This window comes from Mustela lutreola, chromosome 2 (genome assembly GCF_030435805.1).
Source record: "Mustela lutreola isolate mMusLut2 chromosome 2, mMusLut2.pri, whole genome shotgun sequence".
Classification (NCBI taxonomy): Eukaryota; Metazoa; Chordata; class Mammalia; order Carnivora; family Mustelidae; genus Mustela; species Mustela lutreola.
In genome coordinates, this window is record NC_081291.1 from 104,764,361 (window position 1) to 104,790,291 (window position 25,931).

Sequence of the window (25,931 nt, forward strand, 5' to 3'; positions counted from 1 at the left end):
GGAGCTCATTCCCTCCACTTTGTATTGGGTCACGAACCCAGACATTAGTTGGGGTCTTCCAGGGTGCCACACAAGAGGGAGAGACTCTAGGGACAGGATGATGACAGTTGCCCTGCTCTGGGACTCCGCCATGAGCCAGGCACAATGCTGGCTCCTCCTATGGTGACGCTGGTGGCCCCTGTTGGAAGGACAAGTAGCGGAAGTGTGGCGCGAGGCCCATCCTGGGCTCCCAGGAGCAGAAGCGCCCACGTTCCACACTGAGGTCCGCACGGGAGCCAACCTGCTGTGTTCCCAGAGGCCTTCCCTTGTAAAATGTTCCACAAACAGTGATCACGGCGTGTGTGGGGCGAAGGACGCTCCTATCACAGCATTAGCTGTCCCACACGGCATTTGGCAAGGAGGTGCCAGCTGGCCTATGATAAGTAAAGGTCAGGGACCCTCCCCCTCAAATTCCCTCAGACACAGCTTGTTTGGGGGAAGAGGATGTTATGTTGTTTCTGGATAATCTTTAACTGAAAAGGCGGACTTACCCCCGACATCTGTGTGGCCTTTTTGTTAGCCAGAAAGAGGACAGATGGCAATGGTCCCTTTTTAGACACATTCACCCTCCTCAGCCCTGCCTGTTTGATTTCTGTGCGTTTATTTTTCTGAAACATTTGGGGAGCCTCAAAACTTCTAGCAATTAGATTCGAACTTATTAAAATAAGTTTTTACAACAGTCTGTAAGGAATTTTTTAGTCTACCTATTTAATGTTATACAATCACCTGGATTCTCCATGTTCCCCTCTTAATATTTGTTCATATGTATGTATGTTTTATTTTTATAGTTTTAATATATACTTGATATGTTGAACGTTTTATTTAATATTTTTTAAAATCTTACTAATTTTAACTTCGTAACTACAATTTTAACAGCATTAAATAGGAGTATTTCCCTTATTCGATGTAGCATAATTTGCTTGGCCAGTCTGTTTTGGGATATCCTGGGTTGTTTCCAGTTTTTGCCGCCCTAGATAACACTGCTACAGATCACTTTGTACATACAGCATTTGTTCTTTTGACTTCTGTCCTTGGGATAAGTTCCCAGGGGTAGGATTACTAAATCAAAAAGTTGATAACTTGGATTTCCAAACAGGCTTAAGCTCCTTTCCTGCATTCCCCAGAAGAGGAGAAAGAGTGTTCTTCTCTCTCTCTCTCTTAATTATTATTTGACTTTGTTTTACCCCATCTCAGAAGCAAAGACCTAGAGTAACTCTTAAACTAGACAAAAAGTAGCTTCTTTTTGAAACTTTCCCCCTAATGTAAGGGACAAACTTGACGCCAAAGCATGGCCAGGACTTTCAGGTTTTTATCTCTGCAGTGATCAGTGTCAAAGACTGAAGGAACTTACCCCAGTTCCAGGGTGTTTGGGGTCCAGGGAGCACAGTTGCCTGTGCTTGGCTGTGCCAGGGGGAAAAGTTCATACATGCATGCAGGGTGAACCATTTCTCCCCCAATTTCTTCTCAGGTAGGAGAAGGAAGATAAAAACCACTGTCCCTCCATGAGCAGGATTCCCCACACCATTGGCCATCCAGCCACATGGACCAGTCAGTGCTTCTTGCTGGTACAAAGGGATGGTGGGCAGGCCCTTGGCTTGAGCCTCCTTTTACTGTGAATAGGACAGTCCCTGGTGACTCTAGCATGAGACACTCAACTCCTTGCTCGAACCATGTATTATAACCACATGTTTCAATTTGGGAGCAAGAAAAACAGCTGTTTGTGGAGGGGTGTGTGTGTGTGTGTGTGTGCGTATGAGTGGGCGGGGGGTTTCTAGCTTCCTGGTCTTTAAGTGCCCTGCCCTAAAATTTTTGCTTTATACACACTGAAGATCTATGTTTAAAATCTGTATTTAAGTAAAGCAAAGACACTTCCTCTCCTTTGGACACATTTGAGGCCAGGTTTATGGACCCCTTTTATACCCTGGAACAGCAATGGGCAGCCCTGTTGTGGCCAAAGTTCTATCTGTCCCTCTCCCCCTGTTGCTGACAGCAGGTGCAGGCCTTACCTGTTGGCCTCCCAGGAACTCAGCAAACCCTGCCTTCAGTTCCTTCAGAGGCCTGCCTAAGGAGAGCCTAGTCTCATCCCTGCTTTTCTGCTGGCCAGAACTCCTCACAAGGAGTCAGGCAGGACCGTCTGACACCCACACCACTTCCTGTCTTGCTCTGTGATTTCTTGCCTCTAAACATAAAGCTTTGCTTCCCTTGCCTGCCTTGAGCTGTGGACTTGCTGTTTTGCTTCCTAATTGCTATTCCTCATTCCTTGCTAATCTGCTTTTCCTTTGCTGCTCAATGTCTTGCAGTCCTCCTCTTTGCTAGCAGCCCGGCAGGCTTCCACTGAAGTACCTTCTGCTGCAGACCTTGTCAGTGCAATAGAACAATTGGTCAAAAGCAAGCTGGTAAGTGGGGGTCCTGGAGGCAGTTTTGTGTGTGTCTTACCTCCATGTGGCTCCCAGGGTCTGGCATCTGTCTGCCATGGCCTCCTTTGCACCTGTCCTCATTCCTCCTGTAGGACTGTTTCTAGCTAAGGATGGTTTCCAAAAAAACCTGTGCTCCACAGTCTTTTTAGTTCCTTTTTTTTTTTTTTTTTTTTTGAATGGGCATGGCCAATTAATGGCCCTTTTGGGATTGTGTCACTAATGAAAGGAAAAAAGTATCCAACACAAAATAGCATCTCTCTGAGCCCAGTCCACTGACCCACAGGGATGCAGCATTTGGACAGTGACTGGTGTGTGTATGGTTAGCCCTGAAGCTAATTTGGCTACTGAGACACAGAACATGATTTGGGTCTTTGAAAGTACTGGGTAATTTTATTTGCGGACCCCAGGCAAGATTCTAGCCTGAGAGTCTGAGAGTCTGGCAAAAGTAGATATTATATAGATAGTATATATGGTATATAGTATGTATAGTGTGTGTGTATGTATATATATATATATATATATATACATGTATTATATATATATAATATCTACTATCTATATAGTATAGATAGATATAGATCTATCTATATCTATAAATATAGATATATATTATAAATAGATATATAGATAGATATAGATAAATTTATCTATATATATAGATCTAGATCTATAAATATAGATAGTAGATATTATAAAGGGGCATGGGCCAAAATGTGTAGCTCTTTCACCACAGGAGATGAGGGGAGCTGGTGTCTACCCCCATCATGGGGGACAGTCAAGCTGATGGCCACTGAAAACTGGCCTAGCTTGTGACTGTCACAGGGGCCAAGCAGATGACCGCAGAGAAGGATTATGGATCTGGCTGCTTTAGGGTTTGGGCTCCATGCTGGTGAAAGAGCTTGTTTTTGGATAATGTTATTCCTCTGCACCATGTTTTTACACTGACATGTATTCCTACAGGATGACAATTTAAAGCATTCTCCTTGTCCTTTATCCCATCGGTGTCACTCGTTTGGTTTTTCTCAGAACTTTCATTAGGATAAATGTCTGTGCTTCTGCCAGACTTCTCTTGGACAGTTCTGCTAATCAGCACCATATAAACCCTTCTCCCCTTGGTCCAGGAAAATGCTGGATGCCGTGCAGGGAACCCTGCCCAATCATAATTCTGATTATAGTAACTCCGTCTTCAAATCTCCCAGCTTAGAGAATACTGATGAAATTTAACATGTGATTTTCTTCTCCTTCTAAGTTTTCCATCCTAAGTAAGAAAGAATTTTGCAGCTGATGTTTTCAATAACTGTATCTAACTGTTCTTGAGGGCTGTCGGGTCTCTGGTCACCCTCCCTGTCTCACTGGTACGAGTCGAGTGCTCGTGTGGGCACTCCATTGGCTTTTCAAAGCTTGCCTCTCCGACCACCCCCCACTCGCTCTCCTTTTTTCTTCACGCTGACCCACACACCCTCTTCATGATCCAAATACTGTCTAACAATGTTTTTCCTTAAAGATCATCCTTTGTTTTTTTTCTTTACATTGTCCCCTTCACCACCTGTGCCTGAGCCCTGACCTCATGCCTGGACTATTGAAGTAGTGTCCTGCCCCCTCTGCCTCCCTCTCAGGCCTCTGTCCCCTGGCAGGTCTTCCGCATGCACTGCCGTTGCCTTCCTCCTCAGTGGAGGGTCACTGTCTCCCTCTTGCCTCCACAGTTGTCTGCAGGGTGGGGAGCCTCCAGGTACACAAGACTCTTCACTGAGGTGCAGGAAGACCATTTTAGAATCTCTTCATCATTTAAAAAATGATTTGGGGTACATTTTGTTATGTACATAATGATAACACAGTAGCACAGAAATACAAGTTATAAATAAGTTACATGTTTGGGCAATGTATGGCCAAAATTAGGTTTCCTGATAGAGGTATATGATCAAGGTTTGGAACTCACTGGATTAAATATTCCATGGATAAAATTCACACTTACCCAGTATTCCAATGCTTTGTAGGCAGCCTACCACCACTTATTTATTCTGGTTGATGAACTCTGCTCCAACCAAATTGTTTTCCTCATGCATTTGGCTCTCCTCCCCCAAAGTTTCTATTCATACCACCCTACTTCTCTGGAACATTCCCTCTCTTATTTTTGCTTATCTAAAGCACAATAGTCCTTCAGGGCCCCAATGGAATCTCATCTGCCCAAAAGGGCTTCCCTGACCAGCCCAGGCCAGATTTCTTCTGCAGTCCCATGCCAATTACTGTGTAAGCCACACACTGCTGGGGCCAGCTCTTAGATAGTTCTGTTATGTTATTTGTTAAAGTAACTTAATCTTTTCTTTATCTTTGTCTGTGTAGCTTCCCTACCCAGCAAGATTAGGACATGATTTTCCCCTCCTCCATTAGTACACAAGAGGCTTTTACACTCATATGTCAGTAGACACTTCTCTCCAAAATGCTGTATTTTTGTGTATTTTCGATTATCTTTTATCCTGATATTACTGCTCACCTGAGTGCTCTGGGAGTCCCCACAGCCCTTCTAGTTGTGTGATCAGTGTGTCTGGTATTAAACAGGTAAGGGGAGATATTGAGAAGTTGGGGCGCCTAGGTGACTCAAGTGGTTAAGTGTCTGCCTTCAGCTCAGGTCATGATCTCCAGATTCTGGGATGGAGTCCCACATCTGGCTCCCAGCTCAGCAGGGAGTCTGCTTCTCCTTCTCCCTCTCCCTCCCCTCTCCCTCTCCCCTTGCTTGTTCTCTTTCTGTCTCTCTCTTTTTGACATAAATAAATCTTTTAAAAAAGAAAAAGGTCAATGAGAGTAAGTTTCCCAAAAGAGAGGAAGTGGAGGGTGTTATTGGAGCAGATCAGCCCCTCAACAAACCTCTATCAGATGAGTGGTTGCTCTGTGGTATGTTTCCACAATAAGAACTTTAACTTGTCCCTCCACCAATAACTACTCCTTGAGGACCTGCAGTGAACCCAGAATTATAGAGATTTCTTTGGCCAAACAAGTAACACCAACCCCATATCATGGAGAGGAATGAGGGAGCAGCAGCTTGGTTTCTCAGAATCTTCTCCTCAAAATTGATCCTTTGTCACTCCTCTACTTTCTCCTCCCTCCCATCCCAGTATATACCCGCTGTAGGAGAGCAATGAAGCAGCAGTGTGTGGTGGTTTCCCCAGGCATGTTGGAGAATCCCAAGTTGTATTTTTACCGCTGAAACTTGTATTCCTATTCCTCATTAGCGCTTTAGCTGAGATGAGGGTAAGACCTAGAACCTATGAAAGTTCCAGAGCTTTTATTTGACTGTGAGTACAACAGTGTGACAGCTGCCAAGATAGGCAGTGTGTTCATAGGCTAGGTTAGTGAAAGTACAATGTACAGTCAAGGAGAGTAACAACCCCATTGTCCTCCAAGTTCTTCAGACCACACCTGCCTTGAATACATGTGAGTCGTGTATCAGGTTCTGAACGCAGCATTCTGAAGTGTTCCTGAACTCAGTGGAAGGGCCCCAGAGGATGTAAACAGTACCATGTGGTGTCCACATCATTTGAAGGGAAGTTGAAGGTACTGGGTTAAATGAGGGGAGAAATTAGGAGAGAGAAGGCTAGTGAGAGCTGTCCTGAATTCATTGAGGACTGCTATGGAAAAGAAGGGTTGGTCTCCCTCTTTGTTACTCCAGAGGGTGGAACATAGACCTGTGGGTGGAAGTTATCTTAGTTCAGTATGAGATGAGGTAATAAGTTCCTTTCCAAGCGACAGAATCTGGAAATTTTACAGGAGCGTCTAGCATACTTGGACTTTTATATCTAGGGCTTAGATTCTTTCTACTTTCCGTTTTGGGAAATAGTAGGAAGAGATAGCACCAAATTCTGCTCCACAACAAAAGCCTGGAGATCCCTTGTGTCTTGGAGCCCCAGAGCTGCCCTTGGTATGTTTTGGTCATGTGGTCATGACGGCACCAAGGCTTCTGCCTTAGAGTTGCTGGTAGGAAACAAGGGTGGGTGTTCTCCAGCTCACCTATGATACAGACATAAACCCTTGAAGCTTCCCCCGGAACTCTTTTGACAAGTTCCTCTGGACATCAGTGGACACTTCTGACTTCTTATCTGCCAGCCTTGGTCTTGAATCACTGCTTTTATTTACTAAGAGAAGATGCCCACCCACCTCCCCCCAAACAGATCTCACACATTTTTTTCCACATTTTGTATTAAGATAGTCTCTCTAACCCCAAGCCGGGTGTAAGGACTCGCCCTACTTTCCCTGTGTGATTTTTCTTCTTTCTTTCTTTCTTTTTTTTTTTTTTTTTTTTAAGTAAACTCTATCCCAAAGTGGGGCTCAAACTGACAACCCCGAGATGGAGAGTCACTTGCTCTACCAACCGAGCCAGCCAGGTGCCCCTCCCTATGTGATTTTTTTTTTTTTAAGATGTTTTATTTATTTATTTATTTATTTGACACAGAGAGAAAGAGAGAGACCCAGTGAGAGAAGAAACACAAGCAGGGGTAGTGGGAGAGGGAGAAGCAGGCTTCCCACTGAGCAGGGAGCCCGATGCAGTGCTAGAATCCAGAACCCTGGGAACATGACCTGAGCCAAAGGCAGATACTTAACAACTGAGCCACCCCGGTGCCCACCTCCCACTGTGAGATTTTTAATAAAACTTTTCCTAGATGTGAGGATGGGTGGTGAGGTGGTGGGTGTGCAGGGAATCAGAGATCTGGGTTGTAGTCCCGCCTTGGCTGTTTATTGTGTAGCTGTGGGCAGTTACTTAGTCTACTTGGGCCTCTCTTTTATCTCCTTTATCAGCAGGGATGAGTCTGTCCAGCTGAATCTTATCTCAAAAAAGATACCATGATGATTGAGTAGGTGTGAGTGTGCTTTGTAAAATGATAAGCAAGCACCCTACAAATGTTAGCTCTTAGCCATCTCATCCGGGATCTGTGTTAATGTCGGGGGAAGGCAACAGATCCAGCCCGTTCATAGCCCCGTCCTGGGCCATGAGGACACAGTGTGTGTCAGCCAGTAGATGAGCAGTTGGGTGAACAGGGCAGGGTTATACCTTAACCATCTATATGATCTGGTTTTACTTCTCAAGTTCAAGGAACAAGAGCTTTTGTGTCTTTAAAAATCTTGTGTGTCTCTAAACAGCCCCAGGATTTCACAGCCTGCCTGAGATGAAAGGTCAAGCCTCCAGAAAGCATACCTCCTATCTGAGCCCTTGCCCTCAGGTGGCATGTCACAGCAGTTTCCTGGGCTTGGGATGGTATTTCTCCTCTACCTTTGGAGTAGGGACTGGCTGGGATTGAGCTCTTGTTCAGTCTACCCAGTGACCTGGCATCCTAGAATGTGTCTACCTGCTTCAGCAAGGCTTCCTGCCCTCTGGTTCTCCCGCTTGATAGCATTCACCTCCCTAGGCCAGCCCAGTGGGCCACGAAACATGACTCAGGCCACACTGCATCTGTATGTCTTTGTGCTTTGCTCACCTCTAGGTGAATCAGCCTGCTTGGTCAGTGGCAAGGTAGAGTTAGCCAAAGAGCCCAGAGAGGAGGAAATAATGGCCACATTGCACCCATGGTGGAGGGGTGTATTTTCAGACACTGAAAGGCCTCTGGCCTTCCTCTATGGAAAAGGTTCCTGAGCTTGGTGAAGTAGAAAAGTTTTGATTTCCACCAAAAAAATTTGAAGACAAAGTTGCAAACTTGAAATGTTATTTGCCCAGACATGACATTTTTTACTCTACAGTTATCTTCTTCCCCATCCCCACCCTTAATTTGTCTGGAGACGATTCTGATCTAGTACTTTTGGTCCAGAGAATATTATTTAAATTTTTAGAACAGGATGGGTCAGCTAGGAGGTTGGTGTGATGTGTGGTGCGGGACAAGCACCCTTATCTGTTGTTCTATCAGATGACCTTTGACCTCTCCCCAAGAGTCCCATAGTACATTCAGTAAATTCTTGGAGCCCTACCATGTGCCAGCTCTGGCACTGAGCACAGAACCTTCCCTAATGGAGCTCACAGGGTTAGTGCTCAAAACTCTCTCTGCCTGGACTGTTGAACGTTTCCTCTGTGACTGCGGTCTGATGTCTCTCTACATGAATACCAGATGGATTCTCTTTTCTTTTTTCTTTTAAAAAAACTTTTTAATAGTTTTTTGTTTTTTTTTTTTTTTTTTTTTTTTTTTTACTAATAAAAGCAATATATGCTCATTCAAGAAAAATTGGAACAATGACAAGGGTAGGAACACAAATTATATCACTGATAATATCATCATCTAGATACATTCAGTGCTGAAATATTGATATATTTTCTCCTAGGCACTTTTTTTTTTAAAGATTTTATTTATTTATTTGACAGTGAACACAAGTAGGCAGAGAGGTAGGCAGAGAGAGAGGGGGAATCAGGCTCTCTGCTGAGCAGAGAGCCTGATGCAGGGCTCATTCCCAGGACCCTGGGATCATGACCTGAGCCGAAGGCAGAGGCTTTAACCCACTGAGCCACCCAGGCGCCCCTCTCCTAGGCACTTTTAAAAATAATGTACTTAATTAGAGAGTATAGAAAAATGACATTCTTTTTTCCTTTACTGTCATATCAGAGACACTTTCCCAAGTCATGAAAAGCTCTTGGAAACATTAAGACTGGTCTTCCTAAAACTTAAATCCAATCACGTCACTTCCCTGCTTCAAACCCTTCATCACTGGTTTTAGAAAGTAAAGTCTCTATTTCTTGATGCACCACACAAGTCTCCCTATGATGGGACACTGCATTCTTCTCCAGGGTTGTCAGTCTCACTCCTACCCTCTTCTTTCACTCACTCCCCCAAACTCACACAATACACAGTCATTTGCCGCCACTCCCCAACCCCTTGCCACTTTCACTCCCTTATATTCTACCTGTGTGGGCTGCTTTCAGCTTCCCAGGCTGCCCCAGGTATGTTCACAGCTTGATCCTTTACTCAGAGTGTTGCTCCTGCTTAGAAAGCTCTCTCATCAGACGATCCAGTGCAATCCTCTTTCTCAATACTCAGTTCAAGCACTGCCTCTTCCTTTCCCTCCCCTCTCCACCCCCTCCTCCCCCAGAGAGCATCTTGCTCCTTTTTTCATCCTCCTTAGTACCCCTTCTGTCTAAAACAGTACCCATGATAGCTTAGATGATGGAGGGTAGGAAGCCAGATTGTATTCATCTTCATTTCTGCAGTGCTTGGCAAATATTTAGCATGTAGTAGATGCTCAATGAATATTCGCTGAAGTGCAAACCGTTGAGCAGTTGCAGTGCTGTGTCATGACTGGTGTGCAGGGGTGTGTAAAGGGTGCTTATAGGAGTCCCAAAGAGGGCATTTTATCCATAATCCAGCAGACAGGGAATGTGTTCATTTTTTTTAAAATAATTTTTTATTTTTTATAAACATATAATATATATATTTTTTTTTTTTTTTTTCATATAATATATTTTTATCCCCCGGGGTACAGGTATGTGGATCACCAGGTTTATACACTTCACAGCACTCATCATAGCACATATCCTCCCCAATGACCATAACCCCACCCCCCTTCCCCCAACCCCCCTCCCCCCAGCAACCCTCAGTTTATTTTGTGAGATTAAGAGTCACTTATGGTTTGTCTCCCTCCCAATCCCATCTTGGTTCATTTATTCTTCTCCTAACCCCTTAACCCCCGCTGTTGCATCTCCACTTCCTCATATCAGGGAGATCATATGATAGTTGTCTTTCTCTGCTTGACTTATTTCGCTAAGCATGATACAAACGTAGTGATCCGAAGGGGCACGTGCACCCGAATGTTTATAGCAGCAATGTCCACAATAGCCAAACTATGGAAAGAACCTAGATGTCCATCAACAGATGAAAGAATGTGTTCATTTTTAACAGGGGACAGACTTCCTCCCTAATTAATCTATTGCTTTGAATCCTATTTGCATTTCTGTTCCATGGCCTTGGACCAGCTAGAGGCACTTTGTGGCCCTCTCCTCGTGCACCTTCTCCTTTGCCTGCTGAGACTGTGATGGCCTGAGCCCTGGGCAGGGCAGAAGCTCTCACTACCCATAAACCAGCCCCTGCTGCCTGCCTCCCAGCAGAGGCAGCACAGACAGTGGCAGCTTGCCCCCAGTTGCCCACGGCTGGGACCCAGGATCCCCCCTCTAGCCCTGGAAGCCTGCCATCAGAGGGAATGGCATTTGAGTTATAAGCATTGATAGCCAAGGCCATTAGGAGGCCCATTACCCAGACTACAGCTTACCCAGACCCTTTATTTCTCTCTTCCTCCTCTCTTGCCGCCTCTGCCCTACTCACCCCTTTGCAGAGAGTCTTTTTGGGTTTTTTTGCTCATTCAACAGGTCAGACAGGAAGATAGGGAACATAGTTCCCTGCATGACATTTCAGCTCCTCAGAGGCCCTTCATTCTAGAAGGTTGAAAAAGGACCATGCCAAGCTGGATGTTCCACAGGAGAGCCTTGTAGGCAGAGATGGAAGCCTGTTTGCCCAGGCCTTGCAGTCAGCATCCTGCCAGCCATCAGGCTGTAGAACAAAGGCTGTAATAGGACAACAGGACAAGGAGGAAGGGAAGTAAAAGTCATGTAATCAAATCAGTTAGCAGCTGGGTCCATTTGCCTGGGAGCCTGTCTCTGGCCATGGCACCAGGGAACAGGTCACATGTCTTGAAGAGCCTGCCTGTCCACTGGCTTCTCAGACCCCAGCACCAGACACTCTCATTTCCTTAATAACTGGTTAGAGATCCTGAATCTATAAATTTAGCTAAACTCTCCTTGACCTTTCTATATTTTTAGTCTATGCTGTTTCTCAGGATAACAACTTCCACAGTTGATTACTTATCCTGTAAAATAACTTCATGACAACTTAAAAGAAATTCTCACTCTTGAGCTTGAAAATGCTATCTTTACTTAAATTTTGTTTTAATTTTTTTACTAACATATACTGTATTATTTGTTTCAGGGGTACAGCTCTGTGAATCATCAGTCTTACACAATTCACAGCACTCACCATAGCACATAAACCGCCCCCCTTGCCAATGTCCATCACCCAGCCACCCTATAAGATGCTATCTTCTTAATTCTAGTTTCTGGTGTTGGTAACAAATTCATGCTTGGCCCTTGGTACCTTTTGTTGATTTGGAGGTAAAGCAGGGGAAAAGAAGGTTGATATCATTTCTCAACTTTAAATTTTTTGGATTTAAGACTTTTTAAAAATATTTTTTAAATATTTTTTAAAAGATTTTATTTATTTATATCAAAGAGAGAGAGAGCACAAGCAGGGGGGATGGCCGAGAGAGAGCGAGAAGCAGACTCCTCGCTGAGCAAGGAGCCCAACGTAGAGCTCTATCCCAGGACTCTGGGATCATGACCTGACCTGAAGACAGACACTTAACCAACTGAGCCACCCAGACCCTCCCCTTATTCATTTATTGTAGAGAGAGAAAGAAAGAGAGTAGGGGAGGGACATAGAGAGAGGGAGAGAGAGAATCTCAAGCACACTCCCTGCTGAGCATGGAGCCCAACGTGGGGCGTGATCTCACGTCCCTGAGATCATGACCTAAGCCAAAGCCAAGAATCAGATGCGTAACTGAATTACACACTCAAAGGCTCCTCTGCTTTAAGTCTTAATATCCACCACCTGTTATATAATGAATGACCCATTGGGTACCTCATTTACTTTTTGTTTCATTCCTCTGGACTGTTCCTACTTGTATTTATCCTAGCTTGAATTACGGCAGCTATGAGAATTTAGACATATACTCCAAGTGCACGCTGTTTAACACCATGCTGAAGCCTGTTGTTTCTCCCACCTTTTTGGAGATTTTTTTATCTTTGTGACTTTAACCTTAAGGCTGATGTTTTCAAAGACTTCCAAAGTGAAGCTTTTCCTTTGAGCCGCAGAGGCTGTTGTAAATAGGCCTCTTGTGTGGGTAGTTTGGGTTAGACACCCATATTTGTTTTAGAGTCGCTCACCTTGACCTTGATCTCCAGGCTTACTGTTTATCCACATTGCTTCTGCCAAGTTCCATAATGAAATTCTAAGTGTTGCTGTTTGATCTTTCTTCAAGGACACCTGTGAAAATGCTAAGCTAATGGCCCCATTTTTTAATATCCTTCTTGTTAACAGCTCTGGGGGTTGGGAGGGAGAATTCATCATTATAGAATATTTTTAATTTTCCAAGGGGTTATACAACTATTGTCTCTGTCAATTCCTTAGAAATCTGTAGAAAGGAGAGATCTGATGTGAAAACTGAAAAAAAAAAAAAAATGAAGCCCACATGGAATAATTGCAGCTGTCTCACTTAAGATCATCCAATGGCTAGCAGATCTGGCGTTAGAAACCTTTGCTCTTAAGTCTTTCTAGAGTACTGTATTAATATCTTTACCTTGTTTCTCAATCCTATAGCACCTTAATTAAAGGAAATTAAAGGGATTCATAAATGAAAGAAAACTTTGGCAAATAACCTTAGGAAAGATATTTTTACGAAAGGCTAAATCTATTGATCTCTTCTGGTCTACATCTCATTGGCATCTCGGGGTGGGGGGGGGGTAGCTGATTTAACAAACAGGCATTGGTCCAACTAGCTCTCCTGTCACTACCTTCCCCTTATCAATTGGCATTTGATGGTCTCACAACTGATCTTTTTTAACTGCTTCATCAGTATAGAATCTCAATGATTATCTTTTTTTTTTTTTTTAAGATTTATTTATTTATTTGACAGAGAGAGAGAGAGAGAGAGGGAGGAAGGGAAGCAGGCTCCCCGTTGAGCAGAGAGCCCGATGTGGGACTCGATCCTAGGACTCTGAGATCATGACCTGAGCTGAAGGCAGCGGCCTTTGAGCCACCCAGGTGCCCTCAATGATTATCTTTACCTCTGAATCACTTACCCAGATATAAGTCACTTTGACAATTTTCATTATGTCAGGAAATTGGACGCACATGATGCCAAGTTCATCCTGATTGCCCGAGAAGGTGGCAGCTCTGGGCAATCTGCTGCAGGGACAGGGGAGTACCTGGCCTCCTGGTGCCTCACTGACATTCAGTGAGAACAGCCTGGGCTACTGGTCTACCAAGTTGGCTATAGCTAGGCAGGAGGGGACACAAGGGCCTCCAGATGACTTTTCAAGGTATGCTTCCCTAAGGCTGTTTTTCTTCTCTTTTCAGAGTCTAGAAGGAGGCTCATACCGGGGAAGCTTGAAAGACCCTGTAGGCTGCCTGAATGAGGGGATGACTCCACCCACACCTCCTAGAAACCTGGAAGAAGAACAGAAAGCCAAGGCCCTGAGAGGCCGGATGTAAGTAACTTTCCCATATACTACCCTAGTACGCATGTGTATGGTGGACAACATGCTGAGGTCGGAGGAAGTTTGGGGAGGATTACAGAGGGGTCCCCCACACCGTATTTCCACAGATACTATTCATTCTAAGTAAAGGTGACCTAGATCTGTCCAGTGTACATTGATAGACAAGGCACTGCCGTGGCATCAACTTTAAGAATTTTAGGCTAAAGTATTGTCAGGGAGATAGCAGCTGTTATTGACAAAGTGTGGTTATAACCACGGTCTGTTAGAAATTTAAAACATGTTGGGGCACCTGGGTGGCTCAGTCAGTTAAGCATCTGCCTTTGGCTCAGATCATGATCCTATGGTCCTGGGATTGAGCCTCCAGCAGGCTACCTGCTCAGCAGGGAGTTTGCTTCTCCCTCTCCCTCTGCCCGCTTGCTCGCTCTCTCTCCCCCATCATTCTCTCATAAATAAATAAATAAATCTTTTAAAAACGAAATAGCACATGCTGACAAAAGGAAAACAACAAAGTGCAGAGAACTACGGGACTATTACTATGGTCCCATATTAGAGAAACCATGGCAGAAAGTCTGGTAGAGTTTCACCTGAGGAAACATTTCTCAAAATGTAGAGAAGTCATATCTAGGAAAGGCTTCTGTTGTGCCGGCTGGCCAGGGCCTAACTCTACCCCTTTCCTAACCCTTTAAGTTGGCATCCATTTGTGAGCTTAGCTCCAAGAGAATCTCTTCACTTTTTTTTAATAGTTGGGGGTAAATAAAATTCACATTGCAGCCCATTTCACAAAAACCCCTCCTTTATATAAGGTTTGAGTTATCCACCCTGATGTCAAGGCCATCTTCTGTTATTTGAGATGATCAAGAGGATATCAGATACCATTAATCCCAAACCACAATTCCTCCAAAACTTTAGTTTTCTTGCTTCGGATTTGATTCCATGTTGGAAGCAGAGCTTGGTGAGTCTTGGATGTGGCCTGGTGTGTGAGGGATTATAAAGCCCAGAGAACTGATCCCTTTGCTAATTAGTCTGTCTTTCTCCCTCAGACTCGTCCTTCCTTTAGCCTGGTCACAGATGTGAGGATTAGCAAAAATGAGGGAGGCCAGGCCCCTCTGTTGCCTGGAAACCGGCAAAGTGAACATCTATGACTTTATTTCCTAGGAAACAAGAGTAGAAACATCGTAGCCAGGGCCTGGCCTCCAAGCAGGGTTGTCACTTCATAGCTGAGCTGAACAAGTGTCTCTTCAGTTCCAAACTTTCCCCTCAACTTTATGGGTACCCAGGGGAATCCCAAGAATGGAATAGAGATAGAAAAAATACCGTCCCTAAATGGAAATTTTTTAGGACTTGTATAAAGCTGCTTCTCTTTAGCCTCTCAGGGTATTTTTCACATAGATGAGACAGTGGTGGAGCCAATGCTCCAGTCCTCTGTCAAGCCAACCAAAACTCAGATCAGAGAGGAGACCTTTGGGGTAGCAAGTGGTCCTTGGCAAAGCCTGTTACTGCTCTTGTCATTTTGGTTGAACAGGCTCATGAGCAGTCATGTAAGCCATTGTCCTGCTTCCAGATGTGCTGTTGTCTGATCTTGCTCCAAGAGGCAGAAGTTTGTTGCCTCTTTTACTCTCTTTACCCATTTCTTCTCCCTCTTCTTATTCTTTTGCCTGACTCCACAACTCTCTACAACCTGAGCTATCCTGAAAATCCAGCCATTACAGTGTCTCATTGCTCTTGCTGCAACTTATGGCCATGATGAAAGAGAGGATAGATACATGTTCTAATTGTGAACTCTGTGTGAGGCGAGAGGCCAGGGAAGAGGCGTGGTGGGGGGAGGGGGCGAGGTACAGGGAATGGAGACAGTCCAGACAGCAAAGGGTTAAATGAGAGCTCTGTGGAGAAAAGATGAAAACAGATACTTATTTGTCCAGGACAAGAAAAAAGTCAAGGGTGGGCTTGATTGTCTTCAAGTTTTAGCCGTCATTCATTGAACAGTAGGTGTTGAATACCTATTGTGCCCCAAGGTATGGGATGTATCAGTGAATTAGACAAACAATAGGAATAAAAGAAAAGTCCTTGCTCTCATGGCAAGTGTACACTATAAAGGGAGAAACTGCACAATAAACAAAATAAAAATAGATTATTAAGTATGTTAGAAGCTGAAAAAATAAAAAATAGTAAGGGAGATTTGGAATATGATTGAGACCGTGTTGCGATTTTAACACACAAAGACTAGAAGCAGGTAGGTAAGAAATAAGCCATTAGCTATGGCCATTAGCCAGGGAGGAAAAGTGTTCTTGGCTGAGGGAATAGCCAGTGCAAAGCTTCTAAGAGATTTCCTGTGCAAGACCAGCCATTCCTCACCATTGTGAAACACAGAAGTTAGAAATAGGTGTGACCTGTTGCTGGAAGAAGTTTAGTTGGGCGAAAGAGTAACATTTACCTTGTAAATAACCTTTACTAACAAGAACCGAACATTTGTTAAAATGCTTTAGTATGATTTCAATTTATTTGGCAATTAATCATGGTCTGTCTTATGCTGCATGTAATTTAAATCTTTTATGGACCTTTTCAGAATGTCCATTAATGCGTCATGATCTCCCCAAGTATTTCGTCGGGCCTTCAGTGGAAGTGATGCCAGGCCCACTAGCATCACCTAGCCTAATCATCCCCCTTCCCTAGAGGCTGGAAAGCCCAAGACAGCCCTCAATCTGTCAGCAGATAGCATAGGATAAATATATCGCCTGGAGACAGAGAGCTGGACTTCATCTCCAGAGGGCCCTTCCAGCCCCAAATTCCCACTCCCACTTTCCTGTGGGTTTTTACCATTTTCTTCCAAGCAGTAACGTGGGCCATGCTAAAGATATATTTAAATGCTTTTATTTGGCCTTGCCAGTTCCTTCCTGTGGCCTGTAACACATGATTGTGGATTGTGTATATTAGAGAGAGGAAACTGGTTGGAAGTACTGGACATGCTGATAAAGAAGCATGTGTTCCTTTTGCTTTCTCCCCATCACCCTGAGGCCCAGACCCTTGGATCTGTTGGCTTCTGTGTGCCATATAGGTCAAGAATTCCAGATGAATTGCTTCCTGCATTCAGAACACTTAACAGCCCTTATGTTGGGGTTCCTTCAGCCCCTTGGGCCAAATAAGCAGTTGTGTGGCTCCAGGCAAAAAAAGTAGTAGGAGTCAGACTCCAGTAAGCCGCACGGCACCCAGCCTGCCCCCCTGCACAGCCCTGAGTATTTTATGTCCAGCTCTTTACTCTCTGGACAGAAAGAAAGAGAAACTCTTGGATTTGAGGCCTCAGGGGCACCAGAGAGCCAGTCTGAGCAGTTTGCCAGGCAGCAGGCAACAGTGAAAGAGCAGTCTCTGAACTCTGGCATAATAGGTTCAGATCCCAACTCTGTTACGGACTTCGTCATCTTGGGCAACACAGCCTCACTATCTCCCTCTATATGAAACAGGGCTTACAGGGGCACCTGGGTGGCTCAGTGGGTTAAAGCCTCTGCCTTCGGCTCAGGTCATGATCCCAGGGTCCTGGGCTCTCTGCTCAGCAGGGAGCCTGCTTCTCTTCCTCTCTCTCTGCCTGCCTCTCTGTCTCTCAAACAAATTAATAAAATCTCTAAAAAGAACAAACAGGGCTTACGCTCCCTGCCTTGATAGAAGCATGAGACATTTCAGATGAAGGGCTGGCACAAAGCAGTGTCTGAGAGGAGGAAATCATTAACAAGAAAGAGACCAAGAAAGCAAGGGTCCTTGTGTTGGTTACACCCCACATCTGCTGGGGAGAGGGGAGGCTACTGCTTTGAAAGCTATGATAATGGGGGCCTGCAGTCAACCTTTCTGGCCCTGACTGGACCTTTTACAGGCCAGTTACCAGGGACAACTATCTACTGTAGCTTCTGTATCTCAAAAGTTTCACTTGATGCTGGTGTCTCTGAGGACTCAAAGCTTGATTATCAAGCAAATGTCTCTCTCCTCTTGATAATCACAGAATAGAGTTGAAATGAAGGAAGGAAAGTCTCCTGGTGAGTCCTTGGCCTCAAAGCTTTCATAACTCAGTTTTGTCCAAGTGTCTTGTCTTAAAGATGCCAAAGTATCTTTCCTGTCAACTTAAGTGTGAAGATTTCTTGCTTTGCAATGAAGAGGAACCCTCATTGTTCTTAATCTCCTGCTCAGGTTTGTCCTGAATGAGCTGGTACAGACAGAAAAAGACTATGTCAAGGATCTGGGGATTGTGGTGGAGGTGAGTATGTGGGTCAAGGTGGGTCTGCGGTAACCCAACCAGGGGCATGTTGGACCCTACCTGGGTGGGCCAAGGTGTTTTTAACTTGTGGGTTATGTGCAAATACATCTGGGTATTTGCAGAATGAGACTAAGAATGACAATAGATCAAATATAATATGCAGGGTTTTTTCTTTTCTCCTTGAAATATCATAAAAGATTCAGAGGGAGATGGGGTCTCAAGTCTGGGGTAGAGCTGAGTCCCTTCATCTTGTTTTAGGTGACTAACTTACTACCTCAAGAGCCTCATATGGCGTTTAACCATATGGACATTTCTTCTTCACACCTATGAGTCACCATGGGCACAAGCAGGGCACTCCTAGGGAAAACTTGGGGCTTAGAGTCTCCTTAGATTTTAAGGAGAATGTTATGGCTACCAAGAGAACAGACCAAGAAAAATCCACCCATAAGACAAGACTGACAAGTCCATAGTTAAGAGTCAACTTACAGTAAATAAAACAGTGCTCTCCTTAGGGATTTACTTTAGGGGCATTTAGATGCTTGGATGAAAAAGACTTTCTCTTAAGAGGGCTGAAGACAAAGAAAGGGACCTAGAACTTTATCAGAGTTGGGTCTGTCTCTCTGCACGGGGTGAAATCCTGGCGGAACACCTCACCAGGGAAGAACTTGCCCTCAGGCTCCCAAAGAGAGTGGGCACTTACGCCGGCTGCGGTATATGAGGCTTGGCATGAGAGCTTTCTGGTAAAGATGCCCCACTCATCACTGCCTCTGCTCTACAGGGCTTCATGAAGAGAATAGAAGAAAAGGGTGTCCCTGAGGACATGCGAGGGAAGGATAAAATCGTGTTTGGAAATATTCACCAGATTTACGACTGGCATAAGGAGTAAGTGCCACCTTGTCCCGAGGACAGGGCCCCCTGGAAATCCAGGACCTGCCCATCCTCCCCCTGCATCTGACCTCAGGGGTAGGGTAGGGCTGGGGGAGAGTCTGGTGTCATCTATCACCTCATGGAGAAATAATATAGTTCTGAAGGAGGGGGCCTCCTTCCCTTACGCCCTCCCCTCCTTTTAGTTTTTTCTTGGCTGAACTGGAAAAATGTATCCAGGAGCAAGACAGACTGGCCCAGCTCTTTATTAAACACGTGAGTGCTTCCCAGCAGCCTCTGCGCCCTGCCCCGCCCCTCCCACCGGGCTCCCTTGCATGCTCTCCAAAGTTCCTCCTCTCTTCTGCCCCTGAGCTTCCTTCTCATCCAAGTTCTTGGTTTTTTGAGGGGGTGGGAGGGAGTACCTTCTTGGCAATTTGAAAGATGGGTGGTTGCCTACTGCGTGTACTCTTGTTTCCGTGGTATTGAAGGGCCTGTGATCCCTGAGCAGGGCGTGGGGGCCGTGCCCTGGGGCGGAGCCCGGCGGGGGGTGGTTTAGGTGAGGGTCGGTGGGGGGCGGCCTCCTGAGTGCCCCTCGTCTGCCTCTGCAGGAGCGGAAGCTGCACATCTACGTGTGGTACTGTCAGAACAAGCCGCGCTCTGAGTACATCGTCGCCGAGTACGACGCTTACTTCGAAGTAAGCTGCTCGGCCTTCGCAGAGCCGGGGTCAGGGAAGAAAGGCAGCCCCAGGCTGCTGCAGTCAGAAAGGCCGGCCGTGTCCAGCCGCATATGCCTCCCCTGCCCCAGACAGTGCTGGGACCCCCTTCAGGGCAGAGAGCGCTGCCTCAGGGGGACCACTGTCTTACCTCAGTTCCGTGGTTGGCTTTGCTCTGGACGAGTTGAGGCGGCCTGTGTGCAGAGCAACGGTGACACCAACTCGGCTTCAGGAGCTTGGCCCCGCTTCTGGACCCCAGTGCAGACCGCCACCCACCCCACCTGTCCTGGGGGACTGCTGGCGGAGGCGCCTCCTCCTCAGCCAGGCACTCGCAGTCCCCTCAGGCTCTCCTGCTTGCGGTCTGGAAGGTTCTGTCAAGCACCTGCCAGTGTTTGTTTTGCCCTGCCCCCGAAGTGCTGCTTTTGTTGGAGAGCAAGACTGTGCCTCAGAGAGAGCCCTACTTCATCTGTTGGCAGATCTGTGTCCAGGGTGGTGCAGTTAGGCCCCTGCCCTAGGAGGAGCCCTTCTGACAGCAGAGAACAGAATACTCATTCCAGCGTGTCCCCCGGGGCTGGAGGGAGGACACGGGGTGGGAAGTGCCTAACATGCAGAAAGTGGTGGGTTTGTGTTGTTAGTAGCATGGTGGCAGCTGTGTGGGCAGCTGTCCCTCTCCCCTGGTTTGAGGATTCTAAAACTCCATTGGCCAGAGGGAAGGCCTGTCCTTCTCACCTTGCCGGTTAATCGCGGGGGCCTCATTCCTTTGGTTCCTTTTTCTTCTAATGTAGATCCCTTGTGTTCCAGGAGGTGAAACAGGAGATCAACCAAAGGCTGACACTTAGTGACTTCCTTATCAAGCCCATTCAGAGAATCACTAAATACCAGTTGCTCCTCAAGGTGAGAGAGCTGTGAGCCTGAGTCAGGGCCGGAGAAGGGTCATCCCAGATTCTGAGATGGGGAGCAGGTCAGCGGGAGGCTGTATCTCCACCACACCTTTCCCATGAAGGGGGGGGGGGAAGGGGGGGGATTTGTGGGCTGTTATCTTCCCTGTCCCTGACTTATGTCAGCTCTTCCTCCAAATAAACTGCATACCACTCCTGCCTATAAGGTTGGTGGTTAGTTCATTTTCTTTCTTTCAATTCGTTTTCTTCCCTTGTCACCATCACGGACTTGGGATCTTTAAAAAATAAAAAACAGTAACATAAAATCAGAGGGACCACAAGAAGAAAGAAAAGCCAAGCCAAGGCCCTGGAGAGCCTAAATGAGTAATACCTAAAATTTGATCATATTTTATCTTTTAAAATAGTTTAATTTGGTTTGTCTTACAGAATATGAGGTAAATGGAAGAGTGAGATTGAGCTTTCCTTTCTCCCAGGCTTTCTGAACATAACCCCCACCCCTGCCCCGCTTCCTGCTCAGAGCCTCTCTCTCCCTTCTTCCCTTTCTCCCCCTCCTCCTTTGCCCATAGCTTTTAATCTTTGAGTATTTGGGGGTTTTCTCCATGTTTCCAATATGATTCATAAGTTCATATCTCAGCTTCTATAATGCACTGCCATGTCTGTTGGGGAGGAAAGTCATCTGGGTGTCATGATAGGTTTTATGATGCTGGATTTTTTATAGTGCTCTCTTTTCCTAACTGATGTCTCCACTCTGCACCTTCCCTGCTCCCTCCTGCCCCCACCTTGCTAGGACTTCCTGAGATACAGTGAGAAGGCTGGTTTGGAGTGTTCTGATATTGAGGTGAGTCTAATGCTCTTGGCACTGGCTGTTCTCGGAGACAGTGTTGGATGTCTGTCTCTAAGGCAGAAGAACTGGCTCTTGAGGGCCAAAGGTCCAGGCAGAGTCCTCTCAGTGAGAGCCCCTTGCCAGCAGCTGCTCAACAGAATGGGGAATGGCAAGTAGTAATAAACACACTGAGTGTTTTTCCAGAACCAGAGAATTCTGTCCTGAGAATTCCAGAGTTTCACTGCACTCATCTTCTCAGTGTGGCTCCAATGGCATATGGTGGGAAGGGGGTGCGATATTTGAGTCTTCTGACATCCTTCAGAGATTCAGTGTTTCAGTGTGCCATTTCATCCATGAATCCAGGTACTATCTGAGTTCAACACATAAAACATCCTGTTTTCACTGCCTCCCTACCCTGGAGGATTACTCCCTAAGTGAAGTCCTTTGAGGCAATCTCACCATGGGGATTATTTTAAGCCAGAGAGGTTACAGACCATTCTGGCAGGTTATTTTAGGTGAAAACCTCTAGTGTTTCACAAGCCAGGCTAAGCTGTTGCTTAGGCAGCCAAGAAGCAACAGAGAGAAGAAAGAAAATATGAGAAGGAATGAGAATTGCTAAATAAAAGTGAGAAGGAGGAAAAAGTTGGCTGGGTAGCGTTCTTCCCATATGTGGTCACTGATTCATCTAGAGCCGTGCGCTGATGATCAACATCCCAACAGAAAATCCCATACTACTCTAGGAGTGGGCAGCAGGAACCAATGTCCTTTCCTAGAATTAGGGATCCCCTCAGAGGTCCCTGTCCTCCAGCACGGAATTGCCCTAAGCTTCCTGCCTGAGTGCTTATTCCCCTCTTGTGCTGCTGTTGTTCTCTCCCACAGAAAGCCGTGGAGTTAATGTGCCTTGTTCCAAAACGCTGCAATGACATGATGAATCTGGGACGCCTGCAGGGCTTTGAGGTGAGCCCTTACCGAGCCCTCTCTCTTCTGGACAGCAGGAGCCGGGGCTGTGAAGCAGCTTCCCTTTGAAGCCCTGTGCCCTTTGAACCTCCTCTGCCACCTCCACTTGCCATCTGTGCCTTTGTGCCAGGTTCTCTGGCTCACAGGCCCAGAATATGTATCTATTTAGGATATCCAGTGATAGGACAGTCAGAGGAGGCTACAGAGCAGTCCACCAAGCTAGAGTCACAATTCCAAGGGGGTTGGAAAGACCCAAAATTCCTTATAACTGTGGACCTGGCAGTGACCTCTGCTTTGCTTGCTTGCTTGAGATGTGAGTGCGGGAAATATGAGGGAGAGCAGACTATGGAATGAAAGTAGCACCAGAGGGAAAATGAGACACCCTTTTGGGGGGAGGGGGTTCTTAGGTTTACACAATGGCTTGCTTTTTAGTTAAGTGAATATTTAAAACTTTAAAGCATGCACACATTTCTATTCTTTGAAATAGAATAGAATCTTAGGAGCTTGAATTGAGAATGGAATCTTAGGAGAAATAGCTAGATGTCCCTAGAATTTTTGGCTTCATTAAATAGCCAGTTTGCTAGGGCTGCCGTAACAAAGTCCCACAGACTGGGTGGCTTAAACAGCAGAATTTATCATCTCATTTTTCCAGAGTCTAGGAGTCCAAGATCAAGGTGCAGGCAGTGATGGTTTCTTCTGAGGGATGTGAGGGATGGATCTGTTTAGGCCTCTCTCATTAGCCTATAGATGGCTGTCTTCATGTTCACATGACATGCTTCCTATGTCTTCATATTGTCTTCCCTCTGTTCATTTTCTGTATCCAAATTTCCCCTTTTTTTAAGGACAGCGATCATGTTTAAGTAGAGCTCACTCTAATGACCTCACTTTAACTTGATTCCCTCTGTAAAGATCCTGTCTTCCAATATGGTCACATTCGAAGGTACTTGGGGTCAGGACTTCAAGATATGAAGGGGGGAGGGTTGAGCAATACACCCCATAACAGTGAATCTTTGAAGAAAAAATGGGCTTTCCTACTTTAAACTCGATAAGTGACTACCATTAGTTTATACCCCAACCTCATATGCTAACTACATATCATCTGTTTTTAATATTAATATGATCAAATTGGAACTGACAGAGTCATTGGCATTTAATAATTGTTGAACCCCTTAGAGAAAGATGTGGGTCTTCTAATTCTGTTTCCTGATAATTCTGCAGCCTAAGATTTTATTATTCCTTTCTAGAGAAACAGGGTTCCTGGAAGTTGAGATGGTAAAGAAAATAATAGCTTTTTTTCTCCCTGGCTAAATTAGGATAGAACAGAATAGAAATAAGGCAGACTGGTTTATAAGTAAATTTAGGAGATGGTACATTCAGGCTTGGGTTACTGAGTTGGAGTCCGGATGTCCTTGAGCCCAGTTCTCGTATCCTCACTGCTCTCTCAGCCCTTCCTTGTGCCTGTCTGCCACAGCTTTGTTCCTGTAACCAGGAACTATGTGGAGGGTTTTCTTTCTTGTTTATTTTTTGTAGATTCCCAGTTCTCCATGGTAGACCTGAGGCATCTCAGGTCTGCAAAGCAGGGCTTTGCAGCAGAAATATACCCTGAGTTCTTACGGCTTTTTGGTAGTCATACTAGATGAAGTTCATAGTTTTTTCCTTGAGGCTATACTAGGTCTAAAACTATTCTGAACAAACCAAGTAATTCCTTTTGCTCTTAAGTCTTGATGTCCACATGTTTCTGAGGAGGAGTCTGGCTTGACTTTCTCCTGGTCTTTGAAGGCACTGACCACTGACAGGAAATCAGCATCTGACCGTACTAACTCACGTTAGACTCCACAGGAACTGCATGCATGCACATCTGTGTACACAGAAGGCCACACACAGACTGCACGATTATCTTCCCTTTTCAGTGAAGCACCACCACCTCCTTTTTCTGTCAAGTCTCGGAGAATTTGCTTTGCATTCCTTCCACTAATTAAGAAGGACCATGAACATTCTTCCATCCCTTCTGAAGTCCAGGGCTTTGGGCCTGGGAGAAGTTTGTCTCTGACTTATATTTTCTCTCTTTTACATCCTCTAGCTTTCCCTTCAGTATTGGCAGGACTATAATTCACAGGTCAGGCTCTTACATAATGTTAATAGAGCTATTAGAGCTTTCCTGGCTAGCTGATCACTGGCTTAATATTAACTTTGGACCAGGGTAGAGATAAGCCTGTTTGGCTGCTGACCTTGACGGTAAGAAGCCATGATCCAAGCAGAGGGCAGGTGTTTCTTGGGAATAGGAAAGAAAAATGACCCCTGTGCTGGGTACTGTTTGGAATAAGGTATCATGTGCAGAGAATGGACCACATTTTCACTAAAGGGCAAAAGCCATCACCTGAGAGAGTGTGGTTCAGAGGAGGCCCTCTAGCTGCTATCAGATATCAGGTGTCAGCGTGTTCTTGCTGCAGATCAGTGGGGAAAGCAAGGCTCTCCAATGGCATCTGTGAAGACCTGCTGGGTTGGGCCTAATTCCCTTTGAAGATGTGAAGATGTCTCTGAAAACTGGCAAACCAAATAGGCTCTTCCTATGGAGGCTGGAAAGTGGCCTGCTGGCTCAAGGCATTTTAAGAAGATCACAGGGCCCAGAAAAATATCTGCCAGCTTTTAAAACACGGGCACCTGTATATGGTACTCCGACGATACCTGTTCATAGGTAGCAGGAGACTAAGATTTCAGAATTAGACTAATTCTAACTAAGACTCCATCCTGAAATAATAGAAGGAGAGGAGAGGAGCCCAGCTCATTAGATTACTTGTGGTCCTGCCTACATCACTCCCATTGGTCACAGATTGGTTCTAGGTTTGTGGCCATAAGAGTACCCGAGGTCCTTGGCCTGTGCTGTGAGGGACTTCTGAGGACAGAAAGGCTACAGATGTCACCCACTTTCTGTTATCCTTGTAATAAAAAATAAGAAGAGCAGGATAATCCCTGAACAACTTTTTAGCTAATGATTTTATCTTTCTCCCTTCTGGCATTTTCTTCGGGCTGCTTCTTAGTGGTTTTCTAGCCTTCTCCCCCCACCCCCACCCCCATGTCCCCTACCTGAATGGATGGGTCCTAATTCAGTCTCTTACTAGTACCCTTAGGCTTTTAGGGGGGCCAGTTTTGTGGACCCAGAGGGCTGTGGCCCCCTCCCTATTTTTCACCTCCCTCACCCCAGTACTTGTTTCCATCAGGGCACCCTGACCGCCCAGGGGAAGCTGCTACAGCAGGACACATTCTATGTGATTGAGCTGGACACAGGCATGCAGTCCCGGACCAAGGAAAGGCGTGTATTCCTCTTTGAACAAATTGTCATCTTCAGTGAACTGCTAAGGAAGGGCTCCCTCACCCCGGGCTACATGTTCAAAAGGAGCATCAAGGTAAGGCTCCCAGTGGGGATAACAGAGCAAAGGACAGAACCAGTCCTGGGAGCTGCTTCCCGAGGACAGAGACGTGGAGTGAGTACGGATTCAAACCTTGGCAGTCTTCCAGCCAAAGCAGCTGTGGATGCAAAGGTTACATATTTTGAGAGAAAGAGACGGGCTTGAATGCAGGCCTTCCGGATCATTCAGGTTCTCCAGGATCATGTCATTCACTCAGAGTCAGAAACCAAAGTATTTAGCGGTTAGATCCAGGACAAAATTTTGGAAATGTATCCTGAAATAAAA

General features: G+C 45.6%; 1 protein-coding gene across 26 annotated transcripts in view; it reads left to right on the forward strand.

Moving 5' to 3' along the window:
* The window catches only part of KALRN (kalirin RhoGEF kinase), a 661,891-nt gene that overhangs the window by 585,365 nt on the left and 50,595 nt on the right, over positions 1–25,931 (forward strand). For 18 of the 26 annotated variants that reach the window (XM_059162890.1, XM_059162900.1, XM_059162892.1 and 15 more), the window contains 10 exons: positions 2,340–2,435; positions 13,607–13,737; positions 17,917–17,983; positions 18,762–18,865; positions 19,054–19,123; positions 19,456–19,542; positions 20,362–20,454; positions 21,247–21,297; positions 22,162–22,239; positions 25,458–25,643. In XM_059162890.1, coding sequence (XP_059018873.1) covers positions 2,340–2,435; positions 13,607–13,737; positions 17,917–17,983; positions 18,762–18,865; positions 19,054–19,123; positions 19,456–19,542; positions 20,362–20,454; positions 21,247–21,297; positions 22,162–22,239; positions 25,458–25,643 — 963 coding nt within the window. The remainder of the gene's footprint in view (positions 1–2,339; positions 2,436–13,606; positions 13,738–17,916; positions 17,984–18,761; positions 18,866–19,053; positions 19,124–19,455; positions 19,543–20,361; positions 20,455–21,246; positions 21,298–22,161; positions 22,240–25,457; positions 25,644–25,931) is intronic. The other 8 variants (XM_059162902.1, XM_059162903.1, XM_059162909.1 and 5 more) reach the window with 1 other exon arrangement.